At 40.6% G+C, this 21,606-nt stretch overlaps 1 protein-coding gene and 1 long non-coding RNA gene across 7 annotated transcripts in view; one reads left to right on the top strand and one right to left on the bottom strand.

Moving 5' to 3' along the window:
- The window catches only part of LOC123369334, a 47,473-nt gene that overhangs the window by 12,823 nt on the left and 13,044 nt on the right, over positions 1–21,606 (bottom strand). For 3 of the 4 annotated variants that reach the window (XR_006579009.1, XR_006579011.1, XR_006579010.1), the window contains one exon: positions 19,593–19,678. The exons of the other annotated variant lie outside the window; for it this stretch is intronic. This is a non-coding gene — a long non-coding RNA (uncharacterized LOC123369334). Of the gene's footprint in view, positions 1–19,592; positions 19,679–21,606 lie in introns of those variants that run through there. 4 annotated transcript variants of the gene reach the window in all.
- The window catches only part of NIN (ninein), a 109,012-nt gene that overhangs the window by 81,276 nt on the left and 6,130 nt on the right, over positions 1–21,606 (top strand). For 2 of the 3 annotated variants that reach the window (XM_045014798.1, XM_045014800.1), the window contains exons 19-29: positions 605–730; positions 1,675–1,744; positions 3,020–3,235; positions 4,501–4,614; positions 6,276–6,398; positions 7,435–7,548; positions 8,439–8,585; positions 10,005–10,184; positions 11,343–11,492; positions 13,538–13,639; positions 17,742–17,942. In XM_045014798.1, the coding sequence (XP_044870733.1) occupies positions 605–730; positions 1,675–1,744; positions 3,020–3,235; positions 4,501–4,614; positions 6,276–6,398; positions 7,435–7,548; positions 8,439–8,585; positions 10,005–10,184; positions 11,343–11,492; positions 13,538–13,639; positions 17,742–17,942 (1,543 nt within the window). Of the gene's footprint in view, positions 1–604; positions 731–1,674; positions 1,745–3,019; positions 3,236–4,500; positions 4,615–6,275; positions 6,399–7,434; positions 7,549–8,438; positions 8,586–10,004; positions 10,185–11,342; positions 11,493–13,537; positions 13,640–17,741; positions 17,943–20,714; positions 20,762–21,606 lie in introns of all 3 variants that reach the window. The other variant, XM_045014799.1, reaches the window with a different exon arrangement.

Raw genomic sequence — 21,606 nt, 5'->3', positions numbered from 1 at the left:
GTTACAAATGGCTGTTAACTTTGTATTAAATTCTTACGGGAAGCCTGGAATGACCCTTTCAAGTGTTGCAGCATGTCTAGATCCTGATATAAAAGCACAAAAGAAAAGACAGGTCAAATTCTGCTACTTCTCATGCTGGTATTCCCATTGTATTGAACTGCTGTTCCTGAAACAGATGGTCTAATACATTACAATATGCAAAGTGCTGCAAAACAATTGCTTTCAAACTGTCTGAACTATTACATTGTCTTCAAAGCACGTTGCAAACAAAAAGTTCTGTAAAATTATACACTGTGATTTTTACTGGATTGCGGAGGCGTAATTTAAATTTGCAATCACATTTCAGTGTAACAGACTTTTTTTTATTATTCAATTTGTACATGAAATTAAAACAGCACTTATGCAATGCTCTGGGAGGTGCTCTTAGTAAGCATTACATAAAAGCCATGTAAATTCATCTGTATGATATTTATCAACGGGAAGTTCTGCTGTTTTAGTTGTCAGAAGTAATTTGCCTTTTGTAATGAGAGTGTTTTCTACCAGTAGAGCTGGAAGAGGTACAAGAACATCGGTGTGTTTCAACTGTCTTGTCTCTGTACTGTAGATGTGAGGCTGAGAAGCTCAGAGAAGAAAATGTTATTCTGAAGAATGAAATAACTCTGTTAAATGAGGAAGGTCGTGTTTCTAACCTGAAACTAAGGGAGCTAAATGGATCTCGAGACGAAATGTGGTAAGAATACGAAGTGGCATATGTTGCATGTGCTTCCTGGTTTTAACTGCAATGCAAACAAGAAAAACGGCACCCTTATTGCTGTTATGGGATGTAGAAAGTCCGTCTCAAGGTTCTCTAGCTTGTTAGAAATGTTGTATGCCTTTAAAATGACGGCGATTCTTTCCAGTGACAGCACTTATTCGCTGTAGAGTTTTGGCAGCATATGAGCTCATACCAGCCTCTGCTTGCTCTGTATATCGCCAGAGAAGCACATCACCTACTAAATGATCTACTGAGCATATGTACTAATGCTATCCGTCCCCTTGCTTAGCGGCAGAAACAGCGGTCCTGTGTGTACTTGAGAAGGCAGGTGGAGGAGCTGTCTGCCGACATGGTCCACAGGCCAAGCACTGTGCAGCTGCTCACATTGCTTAGCAACCATGTCTACCTGCTTGCAGTAGCCTTGTTGCTTCTGATGTGCCCAAAGACCTTTACCATGAAAAAGTGTGCGGAGGGGAAAGGAGCATTTGCATGCCTTGATTTCCATCTCTCTCCTGAAGGACTGTCAAACATGTGGTCCTTGGATTGCCAGAGCCCTCCAGAAAAGAAGGGGAAGTATTTCTTGGACCACGTGCATCAGTCCCTGAGGAAAGAGAGGGAAGGCAAGCACTGAATGTGCCTATGGGAAAACAGCAGTTCCCTGTCTTAAGAACATAAGAATTGCCATACCAAAGGTCCATCTATCCCAGTATCCTGTCTTCCAACAGTGGCCCAGTGCCAGGTGCTTCAGAGGGAACGAACAGAACAGGCAGCTGTTGAGTGCCTTTCTACTACTAACCAGGAATTTTTCAGCCATGACCATTTCGGATGGAAAGATGGTGCATTTTGAAACAGTTCTAGCACATGGCATATCTGAAAAAACCAACTGTTAACCATACTTTTGTTCGATGTCCATTATTTAGGCAAAAAATAGAGGCTATAAGAAAGGAGAAGGTGGCTGTGCAGAAGATGGCTGACAACTTGAGAAAACAGGTATGTAGACTAAGGCTTCCTTCTAAATCTCTTCTGTAAAGAGACATTCGATGCGTAAGGTAATTTCTGCCCCATAGTTTAAATGTCATGAAGGCAAGAGGAGATGCACCTTGCATACATTACAAAATTCAAAGATATTCTAAATTGACTGTAGGTTCTCCTTCACTGGTCAGTATTGATTAAAGGTTTCCTTGACATATTGCGTTAGAGGTAATTGCACACTTTCATTACCTAGGTACTTGGAGTAGTTTTCAGACTTTTGAAGGTGTTTATTGCATTATTCAACCTGGAAAGACTTCCTAATGAAAATACATTCTTATATCAGTGTAACTCCTTTGCATAGGGGTGTCCCTGAGTGCCATGTTCTACCCCCCTAACTCTCCGTGTAGATAGCACTCTGTCGATGGGAGGGCTTCTCCCATTCACCTAACTACTGCCTCTCAGGGAGATGGAGAAGCTCGCCCGTCGGCATAGGTAGCCTCTTCACTAAGTGCTTCTGCAGCGCAGCAGGAGTAGACAAGTCTTTAATTTTAACAAATGTCTGTCTTTGTCTCCCTGGTGGGTACTGCTCTGCAGCACCCAGTGGGAGATCTTAGTTGTATTTCCAGGGCTGGCCTCTCTTCCCAGATCAGTTGGGCATAGAAACGCGTCCAGTGCTGGATATTTCACCCCCAGAGACGCATTAGATTTACTTGCATTAATTACAGGCTCTAAAATTTTTAAGTAGAGTTCTGTACAGTCATCACAGGTTAAGAGTAGTAGGTTTAAAAACAAACTCAACAGGTTTTTATTTATTTATTTATTTAAGTTGGTGCCCTTTTTTTAATGTTGCCTAGAAAATGCTGCTTGCATTTATCTTGTGGATGAGACTCCTACACCCCTCAAAACATATGTCCTCATGGCAAAAGCGGGATTGATGAGTAGAGATTTGTCAGTCACAGCAAACTATCATGAAAGTGAACTGCATTAGAACGTGGCGCTGTTTGGCTTGGCTTAAAATTTCTTCATAGAATGATTGATTGAACAAGACAGATTACAATGAGAGCAAATAAACGTGTATGTTACTGGAGTTCTGATTGGCTTAGGTAGAATACTGCTCTTGGGAAAGCACAGCAATATAAGTAGGTCATGCCATCATATTATAAATTAGAATCTGGATAGGAACCATTCCCTTTGTATGAAAGAAATATTGTACTGTGTATCTAATTCCTAAACCTATTATTCAGTGCAGGAGAGATTTATTTAGTCATTTCTGATACTTCCTGTTTTAATCAGGTATCAGATTTGAAAGCCAGGAACCAGCAGCTCGACTTTGAAAATGCAGAACTTAGTCAAAAGAATTCAAAAAACCAAGCAGACGTGCAAGATCTTAATCAACGACTGGCAAGAATCCTCAGGCAAAAAGAAAAGGAAGTGGGAAAGTGTACACTGGAAGAATGGGAAAGGGAGAGATCGAAGCTGAAAGAGGAACTGGAAAACTGTCAAGTAAAGGTACAGTGTAATACAGACGCGCCCCGAGTTACTCAAACCCAACGTACGCAAATCCAAGCTGACAGAAGAAGTTCTGTAAGCTAGAAATAAGAGGGTTTGGGGGTTGTTTTTTGTGTGTAATGGTTGGAGATATGTTTCCGACTTACGCAAAATTCGAGTTAGGCAAGGCGTTCCGGAACGGAACCCTTGCGTAAGTCGAGGAGCGTCTGTACCATTTCATGGCTAACGGTGTGACACTGCTGAATTTCAGGAATGAACACTATTGCACCCCCATGACACCAGCAGCCATGCTCTCTATCTCTTAACAGTGCATAGTCTTTCAAAACTGTTCTTTAAATCCCATCTGCAAACATGGGTGTTTGTAGAAGTGGAGACAGGGAGGGAAACTGAGCCAGAGGGTCTGCTCTTCGGCAGTGTTTAAGAGGGGGATTGGGAAGAACTAATCCTAGGGAATGCTAAGAGACCGTGGCGCTCTTGTTTTCACACAGTTCTAACATAGGTATTTTGCTAGAGCCACTATGGCCTAGAGCAGGGGTGGGCAAACTTTTTGGCCCAAGGGCCACATCTGGGTATGGAAATTGTATGGCAGGCCATGAATGCTCACAAAATTGGGGGTTGGGGTGTGGGAGGGGGTGAGGGCTTTGGGTGGGGGTGCGGGCTCTGGGTGGGGCTGAGGATGAGGGGTTGGGGTGCAGGAGGGTGCTTCAGGCTGGGACCAAGGGGTTTGGAGGGTGGGAGGAGGATCAGGGGCAGGGGGTTGGGGCGTGAGAGGGGGTCAGAGGTGCAGGTTCCGGGCAGCACTTACCTCAAGCAGCTCCCAGAAGCAGCGGCATGTTCCCCCTCCAGCTCCTACATGGAGGCGTGGCAGGATAGCTCTGCGCACTGCCATGTCCACATTGGTTCCTGGCCAATGGGAGCTGCAGGGGCCGTGCTTGGGGTGGGGACAACGTGCGGAGCCCCCGGCTGCCCCTACACATAGGAGCCAGAGGGGGGACATGCTGCTGCTTCGGGGAGCCATATGGAGCCATGGCATGCATAGAACGGGGAAAACCCCCGACCCCACTCCCCGGCGGGAGCTCGAGGGCTGGATTAAAATGTCTCAAGGGTCGGATGTGGCCTCCGGGCCGTAGTTTGCCCATCCCTGGCCTAGAGTTTGCCCTGTGCCATTGCACAGACTGTCTCCTGGATTGGTCTTTTGTGTGATCTTGAATTTTTCCATGGAGTTCCAGTTCAGTTAACGTTTCATTTTTTTTAACTTTCCCCAGTCATCAACTCTGGTGTCTTCTTTGGAGACCGAGCTGTCTAAAATCAAGGTTCAAACTCGTTTACTGGAGCAGGAAAACCACCTCCTCAAACAGGAACTAGAGAAGACCAAACAGGTAAAGACAGTCCCTGTTCTAGTCCAGACTCTGCAGATGGTGCATTTATACAGCTGGCAGGATGGTTGCTCTTAGCATTTATATTCTGCTCTCCTGACTGTGTTTGAGGTAATTAGCTTGTTTGTACAGGAAGGCAATGACAAAAGAGAAATGCAAGTATCCTTGCAACGATGTCCCAATGTGCACACGGCTGTTCATAAATGTGCTCTGAAGGCAGTAAAGACTGTTGTTCCCCGTAGTCTAACTCCAACAGATGTTCCAAGGCAATGGGCTTTGGGAGCCCTGTCTTGGCAGTGAATGGGTAGAAAGTACTATTACAGAATATGGCATTTTATCCAGTTGTGATTCTGTAGCAGCTGGTCATATCCACATGGTCTCCCAGTTGAGGATTAGTCAGTTCCAGGATGCCCTCTACAGGAGACTTCTGATTGCTGCACCAATTGATGCCTTATCCCTAGAAGGCTTCAGTAGATGTAAATTTTACTGGAAGTGTTGGTATGATTTCATTTAAATGAACAACCCAAGTCACATTAGAGCCAATGGAATCATGCTTAACATATTGTGATCTCAAATCACTGGAACTAAAGTTGCCATCAGGGTCGGATTATTAACCCTTTGGATCTGGACTCCATGAACTCAATTTCATTCTCTTGCATGACTACAAAACACATCTTCTTTAAGACCGAGTGGCTCTTTACACACCCAGGCACTGTCTACACTGCTGTTTTTAGCGGTGTCGTGTCCCGCAGCGCTACTGGAGTCTTACTCTGCCGCAGGGAGCATTTTTAGCTTGTGTTCGTGGTTTTGTAAAGGCCGTTGTGCTTGGGTTTTCCACCTTTTAGAAATATCAGGAGCATAAGCCCCTGCTCAGCCATGGTTTTGCTGGAGAACCTCTGGCAACTCTCCAGAATGTTTCAGCTCCAACCCATTAGTTGCAGGTTGGAGGGTGTTGAATCTTTAACAAAGGCTTTCTTTATCCTAAGCCAGGGGTAGGCAACCTAAGGCGTGTGTGCCGAAGGCGGCACGCAAGCTGATTTTCAGTGGCACTCACGCTGCCCGGGTCCTGGCCACCAGTCCAGGGGGCTCTGCATTTTAATGTAAATGAAGCATCTTAAACATTTTAAAAACCTTATTTACTTTACATACGACAATAGTTTAGTTATATAGAATAGACTTATAGAAAGAGACCTTCTAAAAATGTTAAAATGTATGACTGGCACACACAATCTTAAATGAGAGTGAATAAATGAAGATTCGGCACACCACTTCTGAAAGGTTGCCGACCCCTGTCCTAAGCATTAGTCAAAGTTACATGAGCATTAACAAAAGCAAAACAGTTTTAAACAACCCGACTAAAAATGCTGTCCCCTCTCAATTGCTATACTTTCACTCTGTTTGCTGTTGTGATGTCTTGCTTCTAGCATACAGGTGGAGCAGTTTTCAGAAAGACGTGGAAAAACAGTTTGTTGAAATTGACTGTAGCTTTCCCTTAAACCGAGGCAGGGACTGTATTTTAAATATATTTGTACTATGCCAAGCATGAAGAGGCCCTGATCCCTATAGAAATAGCTGTCTAAAATGTTTGTGAATAAAGTCATAAACAGCAGCAGAAATGCTACTTGATAAGATGACAAGATCTGAGGGATTTCTGTCTCCCACAGCTGCCCAGATGTCCTGATCTCTCTGACTTCCAGAATGAAATTTCTAGTGTAATAACTAAAAATGAAAAGCTGCTTAAAGAAAAAGAAGCCCTCAGTGATGAACTAAACAGATGTGTTGATAAGGTAATAAGAACTGCAAACGCTTACCCAAATCCCAAACCACTTGCTGTATCCAGCCCTAATTTCTATACAGTACATTACTCTGTGAAATAACTTAGCTATTTCTTTTTCCTCTTACAGTTATGCCAGACAAATGTGTGTCTGGTACTATTTCAGTATTTCTATCTGGGCCTTCATATGCTCTGCACTGTTTGGAATTTGCTGCAGAATCAAATTGTAGCAAATTTGTGCTCCAGAATCTAAGCTTTCATTTTAAAAAATGTGGGTTTCTAGACCTTGGGGTTCGTCTACGTGCAAACTTTGCACTGGTTTAATTTAAGGGTTGATTTAAAATCTTTTTCATTAAATCAGTGTAAAAGGCTATGTGGATGCTCTCGTTTTGGGTTAAATCGAGCTTCTTGTGATTTAGTTTGAGCTTTTTGATACACAAGCTGGAAAGGAAATAACTAATTCAGTTACAATTCACACTTTGTTATTTTGGTGCAAATCTGAGTGAAGACTCTTACATTCTGGACTGAGTGTCCTATTTCAGTTTAATGTCAACATTTTTTTTTCCATACCAGAAACCCGGGGATCTTGATGCAGAACTTGGGTCCAGTTCAGCCTGGAGTACACCCAACCTTGATTGTACCATGGACTCTAGTAGATGTAATAAAACCACCTGTCAAAAAGGCAGCCGGCAACACGATTGTATTTTCGCTGTAACCCGCGCCTTTCTTTTCTAAACTGGTGGCTTAGAACTCAAGCAGTGTAACTAGCATGCAAATTGGATATATTCTTTATCTGAAACCCCATGCAGCTCAACTCTCATCAAAGTCAACATGAGCTGGAGAGAGAAATCCCAACAATACTTTGCTTACAGACTAGTGGCATCCGACGAAGTGGGTATTCACCCACGAAAGCTCATGCTCCCAAACGTCTGTTAGTCTATAAGGTGCCACAAGACTCTTTGCTGCTTTTACAGATCCAGACTAACACGGCTACCCCTCTGATAGTGGTACATTGTCATTCTATATATTCTTCCTTGCTCTCATTTCAGGTAGCTAAAGTGAACTTCTTAGAGAATGTTATTGCCAGCTTGAAGCAGGAGCAAAAGTCCTGGGAACAACAAAGTCAGACACTGAAAGGGCAGCTCACAGTCTCCCAAGAAAAGGTACAGTAATGCGTCTTGTTTCGATCCTTCTGAAGCACAGACATTTTTGTTAGCCCCTTGGACCAGGCAGGAGTTCGTACCAAATAGTCCTCTCGTCCTTTGTACAAAGGTGATATGCAATTAATACCTGGGACATTTTGAGGAGCTCCTTTAGTGAATTTATCACAGGGGCGAGTGAACGTATAACATGTGATGGGTAAATTTCTCCCTGGGGGGGGCGGGGAGGGGTAGCTGTGGTTTCACTTCTACTGTTAGATTCCCCTTTGCTTACGCCTGCTTCCCAGTTCCCTGGTATTCCTGTAAAGAGAGATTCTGCACTAGCCAGTACTAAACACCACAACATTTTCCTCTCCTGCTGCTGCTGCCTCTCTTCTCCCAGCTGGCCTGCCGGGGGAGGAAAGGAGAAGAGGCAGCTCCCTTGGCTGACGGCAGTTGTGGTACCATAGTTGCCCTGGATTGCCAGGAGTAACCTCAACGAAATCCTTCACACTTCCTCCTTGAGCAGGAAAATATTACAGGAGGGGAAGGCAGATACAAGACTGTCACATTCAGTGTGTTATGTGGCTGGTAACTTGAAATGGCAGCTCAAGTCGTCTGGCATCTTTCTGGAATAGCTGATAGAATTATGATTTTTCTTCTTCACCTCTTCCTTGTCAGGCAGAGATCCTATTCATCCCCCCATTCATTAAGGATCCTCTATGATCCTCGCTATACTCCTATTATAGGCACCTCCACAGATAAATCACTGTTGTACCAAATGTATACACTGAGTCTAAATTCACTGTAGTCGAACTGTTTGTTTTATTTTGCTTTGACCAGCAGGCAATCGCTAAGAATTTCTGTTCCTTCATTGCAGCAAGGCTAAAGCTGTCCTTTCTTGTGCATTTCAGGTCCAGAGTCTAGATGAAGCTCTACAAAATATCAACCTTCAAATGTCACGGCTAAAATCAGACCTACGGGTGACCCAGCAGGAGAAGGAGGCTCTGAAACAGGAAGTGATGTCACTACACAAGCAACTGCAAAATGCCAATGATAAGGTAATTCTTGAATAGTACCTTTAGCATACTAGCATGACCGCAAAATAACCTTTACAGGTTTGTATATCCCAGCTTATTGATTACCCACAAATTTCAATTAAAGGAATTGCAATTGCTGCTTTTTTTTTTTTAAGCCAGTCAGAGCATCCTACATATTTTTGTTGGCTAAGAACATAAATAATGGTAGAGTTTTGAGCAAGTAGCAATTACATATTTCATTGTGGACATCTTGGGAATAATGGAAATCTAGTTCCCTTCCCCACTTTGTTTCTTAAATACAAGAGAGATACCCCGATAGAGGTGTAATAAGATAGGGATCACAGAAGGCTTTTATCTGGGTACCCTCCAGCCTTCGATTTCCATTATAAAGGCTTATAAAGAACAGCACCTTCCAGTCAGGTTTCTTCGCAGAAGTCTGAGTAGAAGAAGGTTTAGCCAACTCTTTCTTTACTTCATCAGTCTAGTCCTTGTATTCAAGTAATACAAGAGGACAAAAGACGATAGTTAGTTATCATCCTTTTTGTGAAGATATTTGTTCATCATAAGTTTTAGCTGGTCCTCCATAAGTGTAACCCACACTCAGATCTGTGGTAACTTTCACTTAAAATAGACTTAAAATCTAGTTATGTGGGTGTTCAGGCAGGTTAAGATCAATCAGAACCTCCTGTTTAAATGATCTTTCTCGTTAAAAGGGATATTTTGATGCTGCCTCAGAGTAAACTTTCAAAAAAACCAAAAAATCTGTACAGTTATTTCCACTGTTGACTAGGTATAACTACAGACTTTCTAGACTGCAGTTGTCCTAACAAGTGGAACTAATGATTGGGAAATAGGCTCAATTTTCAGTTACACTGTGTCCTTTCAGAAAAGAGTTCATTATAACAGCCTGTCACTTTACTTTGTTAATAGATAAGAAACACTAATACTTGGGGAAGGGTGTAGGGAGCAATCTTGTAATCACTATCATGATTTGCTTGCATGGTTTATATTATAACTGTGAAATACTTTGTGTCCACATGGAAAAGAGGTATGAGACTTTTTTTTTTCTGAATTTTTAGAACCAGGACCAAATTATATCTATAAAACTTCATGCTATTACTTGCCTGATGAGGCTTGGAAGTGGAGCAGTTTGCTTGATTTTTATAGTTGGGCTAAGTACACTCCTATTAATTCTGACATTTAACTGGCAACTTGTCATCTGTGGTTTCAGCTAAGAGGAAAACCCTCTTGGGTTTTTTTGCCCTGTGATTAGCACCTTGGTTATTTAAAAGAAACTGGATGTGGGGAAGCAGGAAAACAGAAATTCATTTGTAAATATCAGAGTTTACAGAGTTCCTGGTAAATGCAAAATCTTTCTGAAGACAGAAAATATCTGCTTCTTTGTTTAAGGCCTAACCCTGCAATTCTGTCTGTCTTAAGAATCGGGTTCTAGAACTGGCTGTGCATTCCTCAGGGCTGCAGAACCAGCAGAAGAAGCTGCACTGGGATGAACTCGAGCAGCTGATTAAACAGGAGCAGCAGCTGCTGAGACAAGAGAATGAGAGGCTCCAGAGAGAGGTCCAGAACACTAAAACAGATCTAACTCATTCCAGGGAGAAGGTAACTTGAGAGAGTGAACACTCTAATAGATAGTGACTGCATGCTAGGCAGAACCCCTGTGATGATGCCCATTTTGCAACTTGTAATATACAAAAAAAATGATGCTCACTGGTTTTTCACAGAAATATCGCAGTAAGATTCCATAACAGGGTTGCTACCATCTCCTCAAACAATGTTACCTCTGCTAGCAGAAGCACTCCTCTGTCAGCATAGCTGTGTCTATGCTGGGAATTTATTGGCATAGCTAGGTCAGTAGGGGATGTGTGGTTTTTCACACCCCTTACCATCATAGCTGTTTGGTATAAGTTTTAAGAGTAGACCAAGGCTTATGAACTTTTTTGTTTTAAAAACAGTGCTCCTGTTTTAGGGAGACTTGATGGTTGAGAACTCATTGTGTTTAATATAACCTTAATAGAAAACTGCTCTAGGCTGGCTTGTAAATTAATTGAAAACCATTAAACTTCCTTTTTAAAGAAGACCTTTACTGCAGTGGCTCTCAATCTTTCCAGACTACTGTACCCCTTTCAGGAGTCTGATTTGTCCTGCATTCCCCGTTACACCTCACTGCTTATAAAATCAGACATAAAAATACAAAAGTGTCACAGCACACTAGTACTGAACAATTGCTTACTTTCTCATTGTTACCATATAATTATGATATAAAATAAATTAATTGGAATATAAATTGTACTTACATTTCAGCGTATAGTATACAGAGCAGTATAAAGTGATTGTCTGTATGAAATTTTAGTTTGTACTGACTTCACTAGTGCTTTTTATGTAGCCTGTTGTAAAACAAGGCAACTATCTAGATGAGTTGATGTATCCCCTGGAAGACCACTGCATACCCCAGGGGTACATGTATCCCTGGTTGAGAACCACTCCTTTACTGGAATTCACAAAAGTTTTGGCTCCCAGTAGTAGGGAGAAGGGCGGACCCTGTTCACAGTTACTTTACTAAATGTATAAAAATAAGTAGAAAATATTGTGGCTAGGAAATAGGTTGGTAACTTACATTTTAATTCAGTTCTAATGCAAATCAAATGTCAATGATCGGGTCAGTTTGGATATGCTAGCCAGTGGAATCTTGACTAGAAAACAGATTCTTAATGCTCTGATACCTTTCTGTGTTCCTTGTTCAAACTGTGCTCTCATTAGATCCGGCAGTTGGAATCTGCGATCCTTTCCATGAAGCACCAAAAACATCAAAGCCAATCTGGTATTGTGAAAGCCATAGAGCAAGAGAAATTAAGCTTGAAGAGGGAGTGTGAACAGCTTCAGAAGGAATTGTCTTCTGCTCACAGGAGGGTTAGTTTCAGACTGTAAAACAAATAACACTTTTTCTGGCTTCAGAGCATCACTTAGTTTTGCTGCAATGGCATTTGATCAGATGAAACGCTATAATTTTACTCAGCTACATCGAAATCTTCTTTGTGAATTGTGTGCTGCTCTTGTGAAATCTGATGGAACTTGGGCAGGCACTCTTGGGTTTTCTGTGTATAGATAAATAGGTGACATGAATGGTGTAGGTGTGCAACATTTTACATATTTATGGTGTCTGTGTCCTGAGTGAGGTTCTGCAGCCTGTCCAGCATGATCAGGATGGGTCTCTCTAAGCCAGGGGTCAGCAACCTTTCAGAAGTGCTGTGCCGAGTCTTCATTTATTCACTCTCATTTAAGCTTTCGTGTGCCAGCAATACATTTTAACGTTTGTAGAAGGTCTCTTTCCATAAGTCTATAATATATAACTAAACTATTGTTGTATTTAAAGTAAATAAGGTTTTAAAAATGTGTAAGAAGCTTCATTTAAAATTAAATTAAAATGCAGAGCCCCCTGGACCGGTGGCCAGGACCCAGGCAGTTTGAGTGCCACTAAAAATCAGCTTGTGTGCAGCCTTTGGCACTTGTGCCATAGGTTGCCTACCCCTGCTCTAAGCACTTGCTCATCTGCATGCATGAAATACTGTCAGGCACAGGTCCTTAATTCACGTTGAAAGCCACATTTCTTGTTCCACTACTGAAATTTCAGAATACCAGGTTACACTCTGGGCCTTGTGTAAATATTTATTCTGTGTAGACTTCAGAGAAATCTGAGAAAAAATGACCCTCAAAGCTCACCTGGCTATTGCTTGCACTCTCCGTTTCCTTCCCCTTGGTGGGCAAAGCTAGCCTGAAAATGGAAATTTTCCTATGAAGCAGAAGCATTATTTTTGGCTTTTGGCGTGTCCCAAGCACCTGCCCATCCTGCTCACAAGAAGGATGCATGTATAAAATATTCAGTGTGTTGAAAGTAAAACAAAGCCAAATCAGAAATGAACATTAGCTATTAAGTTTGGCTCTTATTGCTCTGGGAGGTTTGCAATTTACCAAAGCAAGACTGCAAGGCTGTTAAGTGGTCAACCTGTCCTGTTCCTGACAATGAAAGCTAAACCTGAACCTGCTCAGAGTAAAGTGTAGAACTGGAACTTTGGCCTTTTTTTTTTGAAGAGTCCTTGGATACGCCGCTCTTGTATCCCATGAGATTCAGAACCTCTGTTATTTCACAAGTTCTTCAATGTGCAGTTTCGGGGTTCTGCCTTTCTACATCAGTCTTCGAGATGGTTTCCATTTTATGTCAAATGTGTTTAGGATTAGTCTGATATTGAATACTTGAGAGAGTCCTGGGACCAACATGGCTACAACATTGCAAACATTGAGTACTTGCTTACTTACTCTTTGTCTCCTTACTAGTGGTTTTTCTTGAAGTACTGAGATATATGGTTTAATGTAGATGTTATTAAACAAAGTAGATAAAACCATAAGCCATAAACCATAAGCCATAAACCATTTCTTTTTTCCTATTAACTTTTTACAAAATCTTGTGCGTAGGTACATACATGTACACACAACAAAAACAACTGACATGACATAAACTATACATAAATTTCTCCTAATGTGTTAACCATTTCCTACCTAACCGTAACTATGCTTGAAGTATTTCATTATATAGAATATGAATGATTAAAATATAAATTAATTATTTGTATTACCCAGTTTACAAACAGTTTGTTTATAAAAGTCCAGTTAGTTTTAAATCTTCTTATGCCTTATTCTTATTTTATGTACAGAAAAACTGAAGGGGGGGGAAAAAGGAAATCATTAGAATAAAATAAGAGAAGCGAACTTCAGAGGAGGGAAGGAAATGGGCAGAGAAGATTGGAAAGCAGAGGACAGGCATTTAATAGGATTATTCAGATACTTCCAGGAGAGCATCTCGTAGCTCTCAGAACGTGTTGTGGGTATTTCTGGTAGATATACAGTTCTTTCCAAGCGAAACAACATTCCTAAGGGAAGATCTTCTTCTCTTTTTACAGATCAGTCAGATGAATTCACTTGAGCGTGAATTGGAAACCATCAATTTGGAAAATGAAGGGCTAAGAAAAAAGCAAGTCAAACTGGATGAACAACTAATGGAGGTACCTTTCAATAAATGTTAACAGTATTGAATAGAGAAGAATTGGGACCAGTATCTATAGATGATGTATTTAAAGATATTTTCCTGGTCTCAGTAGGATAGGAATACGATACAGTAATGTGCAAACTTAAACTGATAAGGCTGGCCAGGTAGAAGTCTCTTGCAAATGTCCAGTCACATTCTCATTAATCAAGGAATTATGCTGCATGACAAATGTGCTCCGACAAAAGGGGATGTTTGTCAGAAGTTGTGAGAAGAAACTACAGCTACTTCAGAGTCATGATCAAATGGAAGACAAAGAGGGAGATTTTTTTTGTATCCAAAGATAAGAGTAAAGACTCTCAATGTTTCTATCCAAACCTTATTTGGCAACATTAGTGTGCAAATTATAATTTTAGGGAGCTATTGATTATAAATGTATAAAACTACTCACTTGTAACCTCTTACAGCTTAATGACTATGCATGTTAATTTTGAAAACTTGCTTTCTGGGTGTTTTATTCTAAATTCCTCCTGCTCCCTTCAAAAGCCAGTAACACAAGATGGGTCATGTGAACAAAGAAAAAGGAAAAAAATGTCCGGTCCTTCTAACTTATTAGTCTGCCTAATTTATATATGTGCTTGAAACAAATTTATGAAAATAGAATTTGAAAGGTTTCTCTTATTTATGATGGGAATATTTTGCAGCTGAATGTGAACTTTGAACTCATAACCTTCTATCTGACCGTATCCCCTAAACTTGAAGGAGAGAATGGTGAAGCAAATGGTGAAGCAAGTCCTGTGCCAAAATAAAAATGAGAGCATCTCCCAGAGGATGCTTGTCTAGCAAGATGTATTAGAAACTACTTTAAAAATTGCCTAGATAATGAGCTAGAAATAGGCCCCAAGTAGACTATCAGAAAACACTAATTCAGTTGCGTAACTTAAAATATGACTAAACATCTCCATAAGAAGAGATAATTAATGGCGGACAGAATGTCCAAAATACTGTTGTTTTATATATGCTCAAAACAATTAAATTTTCCATTCCATGTAAGACAATTGAAATCATGGGAACCTAGATATACTGTTAGACTGGACTGTTAATGCTTTTGGCTGTTTCTTTACCATACATGGAAATGCATTCTCCTGTAAAACTGTATCTAGTAACATGCAAGATTTTTCTGTCCTCTTTCCTAATCTTTTTCCAACAGGTGTGTATAAAACTCACTTAGCACTTTGCACATCCTAACTACTCTGACTTTCTCTCTTGTGCTTGTTCTCCTTTTGTCTGTGGCTAACCTGTGCCTAGAACTCAGTGGTTGGAACTAGCAGAGAAGGGTGCAGTGCTCTGTCTGAGATAGTGTGTGAAGGTAGAGCAATCATTTTCAATGTACTACCATAGCACGGAGAAATCTCATTTTTGTTTCTTTATTACGCTACTAATTGTATTGGGTTTGTAACCCTCCATATCTGTAAAGGAGTCACTATTCATTGTAATATAGCTATGACTATACTTAGTTCAAATGCCGTACTGCTTACACTAAAGGATGTGGATATATCATGAATGTTCTGTCCTGTAGGTCCAGAAATGTGGCATACCTTTCAAAGTCTGTTCCCAAGATTATTTGGAAAGTCATAATGGATAAACTTTTGACGTCACAAAATGAAAAGTGGCTCTCAAATTTCATTTTTCTTTTTTCATTTATTAAACGGCCATTTACTTTCTTGAGAGGGTTGGCGATGTCTCTTCGTTAACATTGGATATGTTGCATGCCTTTCATTGAACTGCGGGGCACTCTTTTAAATGCGGTCAGACTACATGACATGCTTAAATATTTTAAGGAGTGCAGCTCTTGGTACTCTTTCCCTAGCAGATTAGCATGGCAAAAGGTGATACTTTGGGGTTTTTTCTGTCTAGACAAACAATGTTTCATTGCCTTTATTCTCTTGAGGTACTGCTAGCATCTGTGCTCATGTTCTAGAGTCCTCCATTAGTAATTACTGTGTTTCATTGTGTCCTATTAACTGAAATGCTTTTTTGATAAATCCCGTCAGATCCGCAGAGAATATAGATAGAATTCTTTCTTAGCCTGTATTTTGGAGAAAGGAGGAAATTAGCCTTTGAACATGTTTATTTGATTCAGGAGAAAGTTCTGATTCTCCTGTAGAAAATAAACACACAGGGCTTGTCTACACTGAAAACATTGTATAACTTCCTTTTTTCCTGCACCAGGGCAGCCCAAGGAGAAAGCCGTAGCATAGACAGGGCACAGGAGTTCATGCCACTATGGTTCCCAATATAGATACGTCCAAGGAGTAAAACCACAAATATTAGTTGCTGCATTCTTCTTAATCACACCACTTGGGAGGGAAGAAGCAAAATCATGTTTGCAGAACTAAAAAACCACAAACACCTTACTCAAGAGACTAGTGCAGGTGTTTTGATGTGTCAGGTTAATTATACATCCTTTTAAAAAGCTATTGTATATCTAATAGATTAACAGGAATAGAGCCATTCCAATCTTATTCAAATGCATGTTGGTCTTTTTAAAATCTTAATAACTTGACTGTGTGGTTTTTTCTTTCAAATATCACAAATGATTCTAGATATAAACTAACTTTGCCTGGAATTTTGTTTTTAAATTCAATTGTTAATGTCTGGAAAAATGTTAACATAAATAATCACATGTTGAATTGTGTGGGTATTTAAAAACAAAATAAATGACTTCTAATCTGTAAACTTGTCAGACAATTCCCAGCTGAGATTTCCATGCTTGTAATGTGATTGTGCCAGCAATCACATTGCAGTCTTGCCCTCATCTGAGCAGTGTCATCCCATTGCTTGAAAGCAGCACTTTGTCAGAATGAGAGAGAGAGAAGTTAGACCCTCTCAGGCCAAGTCCTCATTAGGTGTTTGGGTAGTATGACATACTGGTTAAGGAAGTGATTCCTGTGGCCTCCCCACCCCCAACATAAGTATATGCAAAAAGGCCTAGTTTAGGCACTGTTATATTGGCATAAAAGTGCTTTGGATAGTATAGCTTAGTTCACTTGGGGAACTGGTATAAACTATAACTGGAAAAGCACTTTTTTGTGGGTATAAGCTGTGTCTACACAAGGAGGGTTTGCTGGAGGGATTATCCTCTTCTAGGATAGACAAGACATAAGGTTTTGATGGTAAAGAAACCTCTTCCGATTGTTAAACACACCCATATCTGAAGGAACCCCTTCAAGACTCCATTTCTGTACACAGAAGTCAAATTGTTGTTTGGTTGTTGGCAATCTCTGCCTGTAGCTGGAGGCATCACTCGAGTAACTGGGAATATAAAGGCTTCCGTTTTCCAGCATTTAGGGATAAATATAAAGAATGAGGCTTTAGTCACACAGATCTGAATGGGATATAATGAGTAGCATTATATGACTTAAATCCTACATGCACTGAGCTGAAAACATCCTACTCTCCGTTCTCCTTTAGGAAAATGGCTTTTGGGATATTAATGAAATTCCATTAAACTAGAGATGGATCCCAAACCAAAACCACATATCTGAGCACTTCTGACTGTTGGGAAAGCTTTGGATCAGAATGGAGTGACCTGAGCCCGAGTCAATAATTGCACTGCCTCCTTTTGCCAAGCCCCTGCTTGGTTGCTTTTGCTGTGCCTTAATGCTAACCTTGCAGCTAGTGCTGTTAAGATCAAGTCTAAACAAAATGAACACTGACGTTAAAAATTACCAGTGGCTCATTTAGGTTTGACAGGCCTAAATTTTAAACTGGGCCCAGGACAACATGGATCAAAGGTCAGATTTCATTAGATTAAAACAACAAACACACATACGTTTTCCCTTTCAGAAAATGCACAAGGTTTGTTAACCTCAACTTTTTATTGTGGGTAAAAAACCAGAGCTGTTGCAGAATAGTTAACACAGTGCATGTATTCGCCATCAGATCAAGTTTGTTTGACTCAGTTATCCAGAAAAAGAGCCTGCTGAAGACTTGAATCTGGTTTCCAGTAGGGTCCTGTAGCAAATGTTAGTAAATAGCTACTTACTAAATAGCTCTTTTGGTTGGTTTGAAGTGTAAACAACATCACTCCTAATGGCTGGTTTTATTTTATTACTCAGATGCTACACTCGAGCTCCAATGTGATGCTTAGCCAATCCCAGCATTCTCGGGAGCTGCAGCAGCTCCAGCAGCAAGGCTGTACTATGGTGCCCAAGGAGCAGTTCCTGCAACTCCAACATCAGCTACAGCAGGCAGAGAGGAGGAGTCAACGACTGCAGGAGGAACTTGAAAATAGACCCTCTGAAACAAACATGCCACAGGTACAACTCTCTTTAGTGTGCAGCTTCAGAGTTAGAAAACGTATTGATTAACTGTCCCGTTTTTTCCATTCTGATGTGATCCTTTCTCTGTTTATGCCAGTTCAAAAATAATGGTATCTTCTTAATACAAATATCTGTATAACATGCCCTCAGTTTGCATGCCATTGACTGAGACCGTAGCTTAACTGTGCAGTCTTTCTAATTTTCCTGAGTATTAACCATTCCCAGCTAGATATTACTAGCTTTTCTCCTTTTGATCTACATTTTTTATTTGACAGTACCGTTTTTATTTATATTTTTAATGTGTGATCAAGTATGAAACGATACAGTTTTAAAGGTACAGCACAACTATAAACTGCACAAACATCTGTATCTAAAGCATGCAGAACTAGCAAAGTATATTACTGCCGCATGGAGTCCAGGTGTGTCAAATGTTGCCTGACATAATACAGACACTTAACAAACCCCTGTCACTGCAGCTTCATTATTCTCAGGTCATAGGAGGAGACATTCTGGGAGGTGGCGTTATGATAAAATTTGTATACCATTGCCATTTTTGAAGGAAAATTCAAAATGTATTTTCAAGACTAAATTGTGGCCACCATTCACATGGGGTGGTATTTTCAATGCAGTTGTCATCCAGTTTCTTTACTATTTGAAAAATAAAGTATAACCTAAATGTGCAAGAAGTGTGTTATAGGAGATAATGCAGAAGCACTGGTATGAAAGCTGGCATTTCCACTGTAAACTACAGTTTGGGGAGTTTCTCTCTGCCACTTTAAATTGCTTCAAAAGCAAAAGAGTACCCAAAAGACTGGTCTCTGCCTTATATGTAAACTGGAATGTTTGCCTGACTTCCTTTTATGGAGGAAGGTAGAGCTTCAGATAACATTGATTAAAAAACACTACTGTAAACACTCTTTTAAACACAAAAGCTTAAATTTAAACACAATCTTACACTCAAAGTAGACTAAGCTCTGTAGCATTTTTCTTTAAAGCCTTGGGCTTTCAAAAATTGAATTTTTTTTTTTAAAGTTAGGAAGAGCCTTTGAACATGCTCAGTTTATTTTTGTTTTTATGTAGCAATAGTGTTTTAAGTTTCACGGGGTAAGAAACTTGTCGTCATGCTATCTTTTTGGAATGATTTGAGAAGGTGACGGGACCCTTCATGGTTTTTTACAAGAGTATAAAGTGTATCCCAGGAGAAGGAGTTACAACATAGTATACTTTTTCAGTATAAAACAATGAAAATCAATTCATAACTGTATCTTTTGGGGACTCACTCATATGTAGGCTCTATATAGGCTGGGTTGGGGTGAAAGGGATAGCTCTATCAAAAAATTCATACTCCTGCCAAGTGCCATGTACTTGAATGGACTTTTTCAACAAAAATGACGAACCTCTTCCGTGACGCCATTTTTTTTTAAGAGTATTAAATATTTAAGGATGAGACACATCATCCAAAAGCAGGGAAACGAAAGGAAAGCACAGCAGGATGAATTAAATACAAATTATATTGCATGTAAGGTCTTCTGTCAGGCACTCTGATGACGAGAAGGCAATGTTACCATATGTCAGGGGTGAAAGTAACTTACAGGACTTACCGGTACTGCCGAAGTCCTGAGGGGTGTGTGGCTTCATCCGGAAGAGGTGTGGCTTCATCCGGAAGAGGCGTGGCTTCATCCGGAAGAGGCGGGGCCTCTCACAATTTAAAGGCACTAGGGCACCACCTGTGGCTGGGAGACACAGGGCCTTTAAATCAACCAGGGGCTCCCAGCTGCAGAGGTGGCTGGGAGCCCCCCTGGGCTCAGGGGCAAATTAAAGGGCCCGGGGCTCCAGCCGCCGAGGGGAACTCCGAGCTTTGCGGGGCTGGGGCAGGGATTTAAAGAGCCCAGAGCTCCTGCCGCTGAGGGGAGCCCCGAGCCCTTTAAATCCTGGCCCCAGCCCAGCCGCCAGAGCCATGGCCGGGATTCAAAGGGCTCTGGGCTGCCCTCAGCCATGGGGAGCTCTGAGCCCTTTAAATCTCAGCCACGGCCGGGATTCAAAGGGCTCTGGACTGCCCGCCCATATGTCAAGGTCTTTGGTGACAAAGAGTATGAAAGGTAGAGTGTAAGGTTTAGTCTGAAATTTTGTTATTTAAAAGCAAACAAAAAAAGGCGGAAAAAAAGCAATCTTATAGCAGCTTTTCTGCAAGTTAACATACTGTGAACTGTCTTAAGAGTACGTAAGGTTGTTTGGTTTTTTTGGAAAACAAGAAAGTTTTTAAATTATTTGAGAGCTCATCAAGCATAAGCTAGCTACATGCTATAAATAGTGGTTCTGCAGATGAATAATGTGTAAATCTTTCCTGTTGTGTATCTCTGCAAGGCCTTGTCTATACTGCATTGAATTAGATTTTAAAAATCAGTCTAGTTAAACCTGTGCAAATAGATGTACTTAAAACCTGTTTATCCTTTTCTTACAGTGATACAGCTTAAGCAAACTAAATTGATAAAAAAAAAAAGTTACACCAGCTCTACTGCATCTACAATAAGGGTTCACATAGGTTTAACTAGATTGATTGATTTTTTTTTTATTTTATTTTTTTTTAATCAATTTTGTTACAGCAGAGCACTTTTTCAGTATGGTCAGGGACTATATCTTTGTCAGCTGCTTCTAGTTCAGCACAAGATAGAACATTCCTTTGTAAAAACACCTTGCTTTTTTTTCTTAGTTGATTCCTAGGGTAAACGTTTAGTTGAAAGCTTATTTACGTTTCAATGTCCCCTTTAGCATCTTGAAAACTTGCGTCATATCCCCTCTCCACCGTCATTTCACCAGTGAGTACAACCCCAGATTTTCCATGCTATCTGTATACATTTAACCCACCTAGTCCTGGTGTTACTCCTGCTGCTGCTGCACTCCTACAGAGCTCTTCTAGCTCCAAGGCCTTTCTCTAATAAGGTGCTTACAATTAGGTACAGCAAATATGCATACAAGTAGAGTGATGGTGATAAACTTTGTGCTTGAGTTGTACTGTGTGTTCCTTTTCTGTCCCCGTTTTATTTGCTTTTTTGGTCATAGCCATGTTCTGTCCTTGTTCCGTCTGTAATTGCTCTCAAGTTGTTGCCCTTCAGGATCACTGTTTTTGTATTCAGGACTTCAGGTTCTGTAAATTGAAACTCTTGAGCCGTCTGTTACTCACACTAACCTGTCTAGACCTTTCTGAACTTGAGATCCTTCATCTACATTATTATATTTTTTGGTCTGTCTGGTGCCAACTTTGATACTTTCCTGTGTCACTTATTTCCAATTCTGTCTGCAGTATATTAGCCCCAACAGCAATCCCTGTACTTCTTTCACTTCCTCCTCCATATACAATAACCTTACAACTACAAAGTGTCCCCGTCACCTAACCAGTTCTTTTTCCATATGTTTAGAATCTGCCCTTGTTTAATGCCACGCTTTCTAACATGCACTAATCTGTCCAAAATACTGTAAAAATTTGATTGTCCCTCATTTTATCCCTGTGTGGACACAGTATAAACACCAAAAAACTTCCTCCAGATTGTTTTTTGAATTTGAAAATTTTAAAAAGCAACTTATTGTAGTGAAACCCCTTCCAGAATACAGTTTTAGCCTAGAGCCAATTTGTGTGTCCCAGATATAGTCTCTGTACAAACTA

This window comes from Mauremys mutica, chromosome 4 (genome assembly GCF_020497125.1).
Source record: "Mauremys mutica isolate MM-2020 ecotype Southern chromosome 4, ASM2049712v1, whole genome shotgun sequence".
Taxonomy (NCBI): domain Eukaryota; kingdom Metazoa; phylum Chordata; order Testudines; family Geoemydidae; genus Mauremys; species Mauremys mutica.
This window is presented reverse-complemented; position numbering and strand designations above follow the sequence as displayed.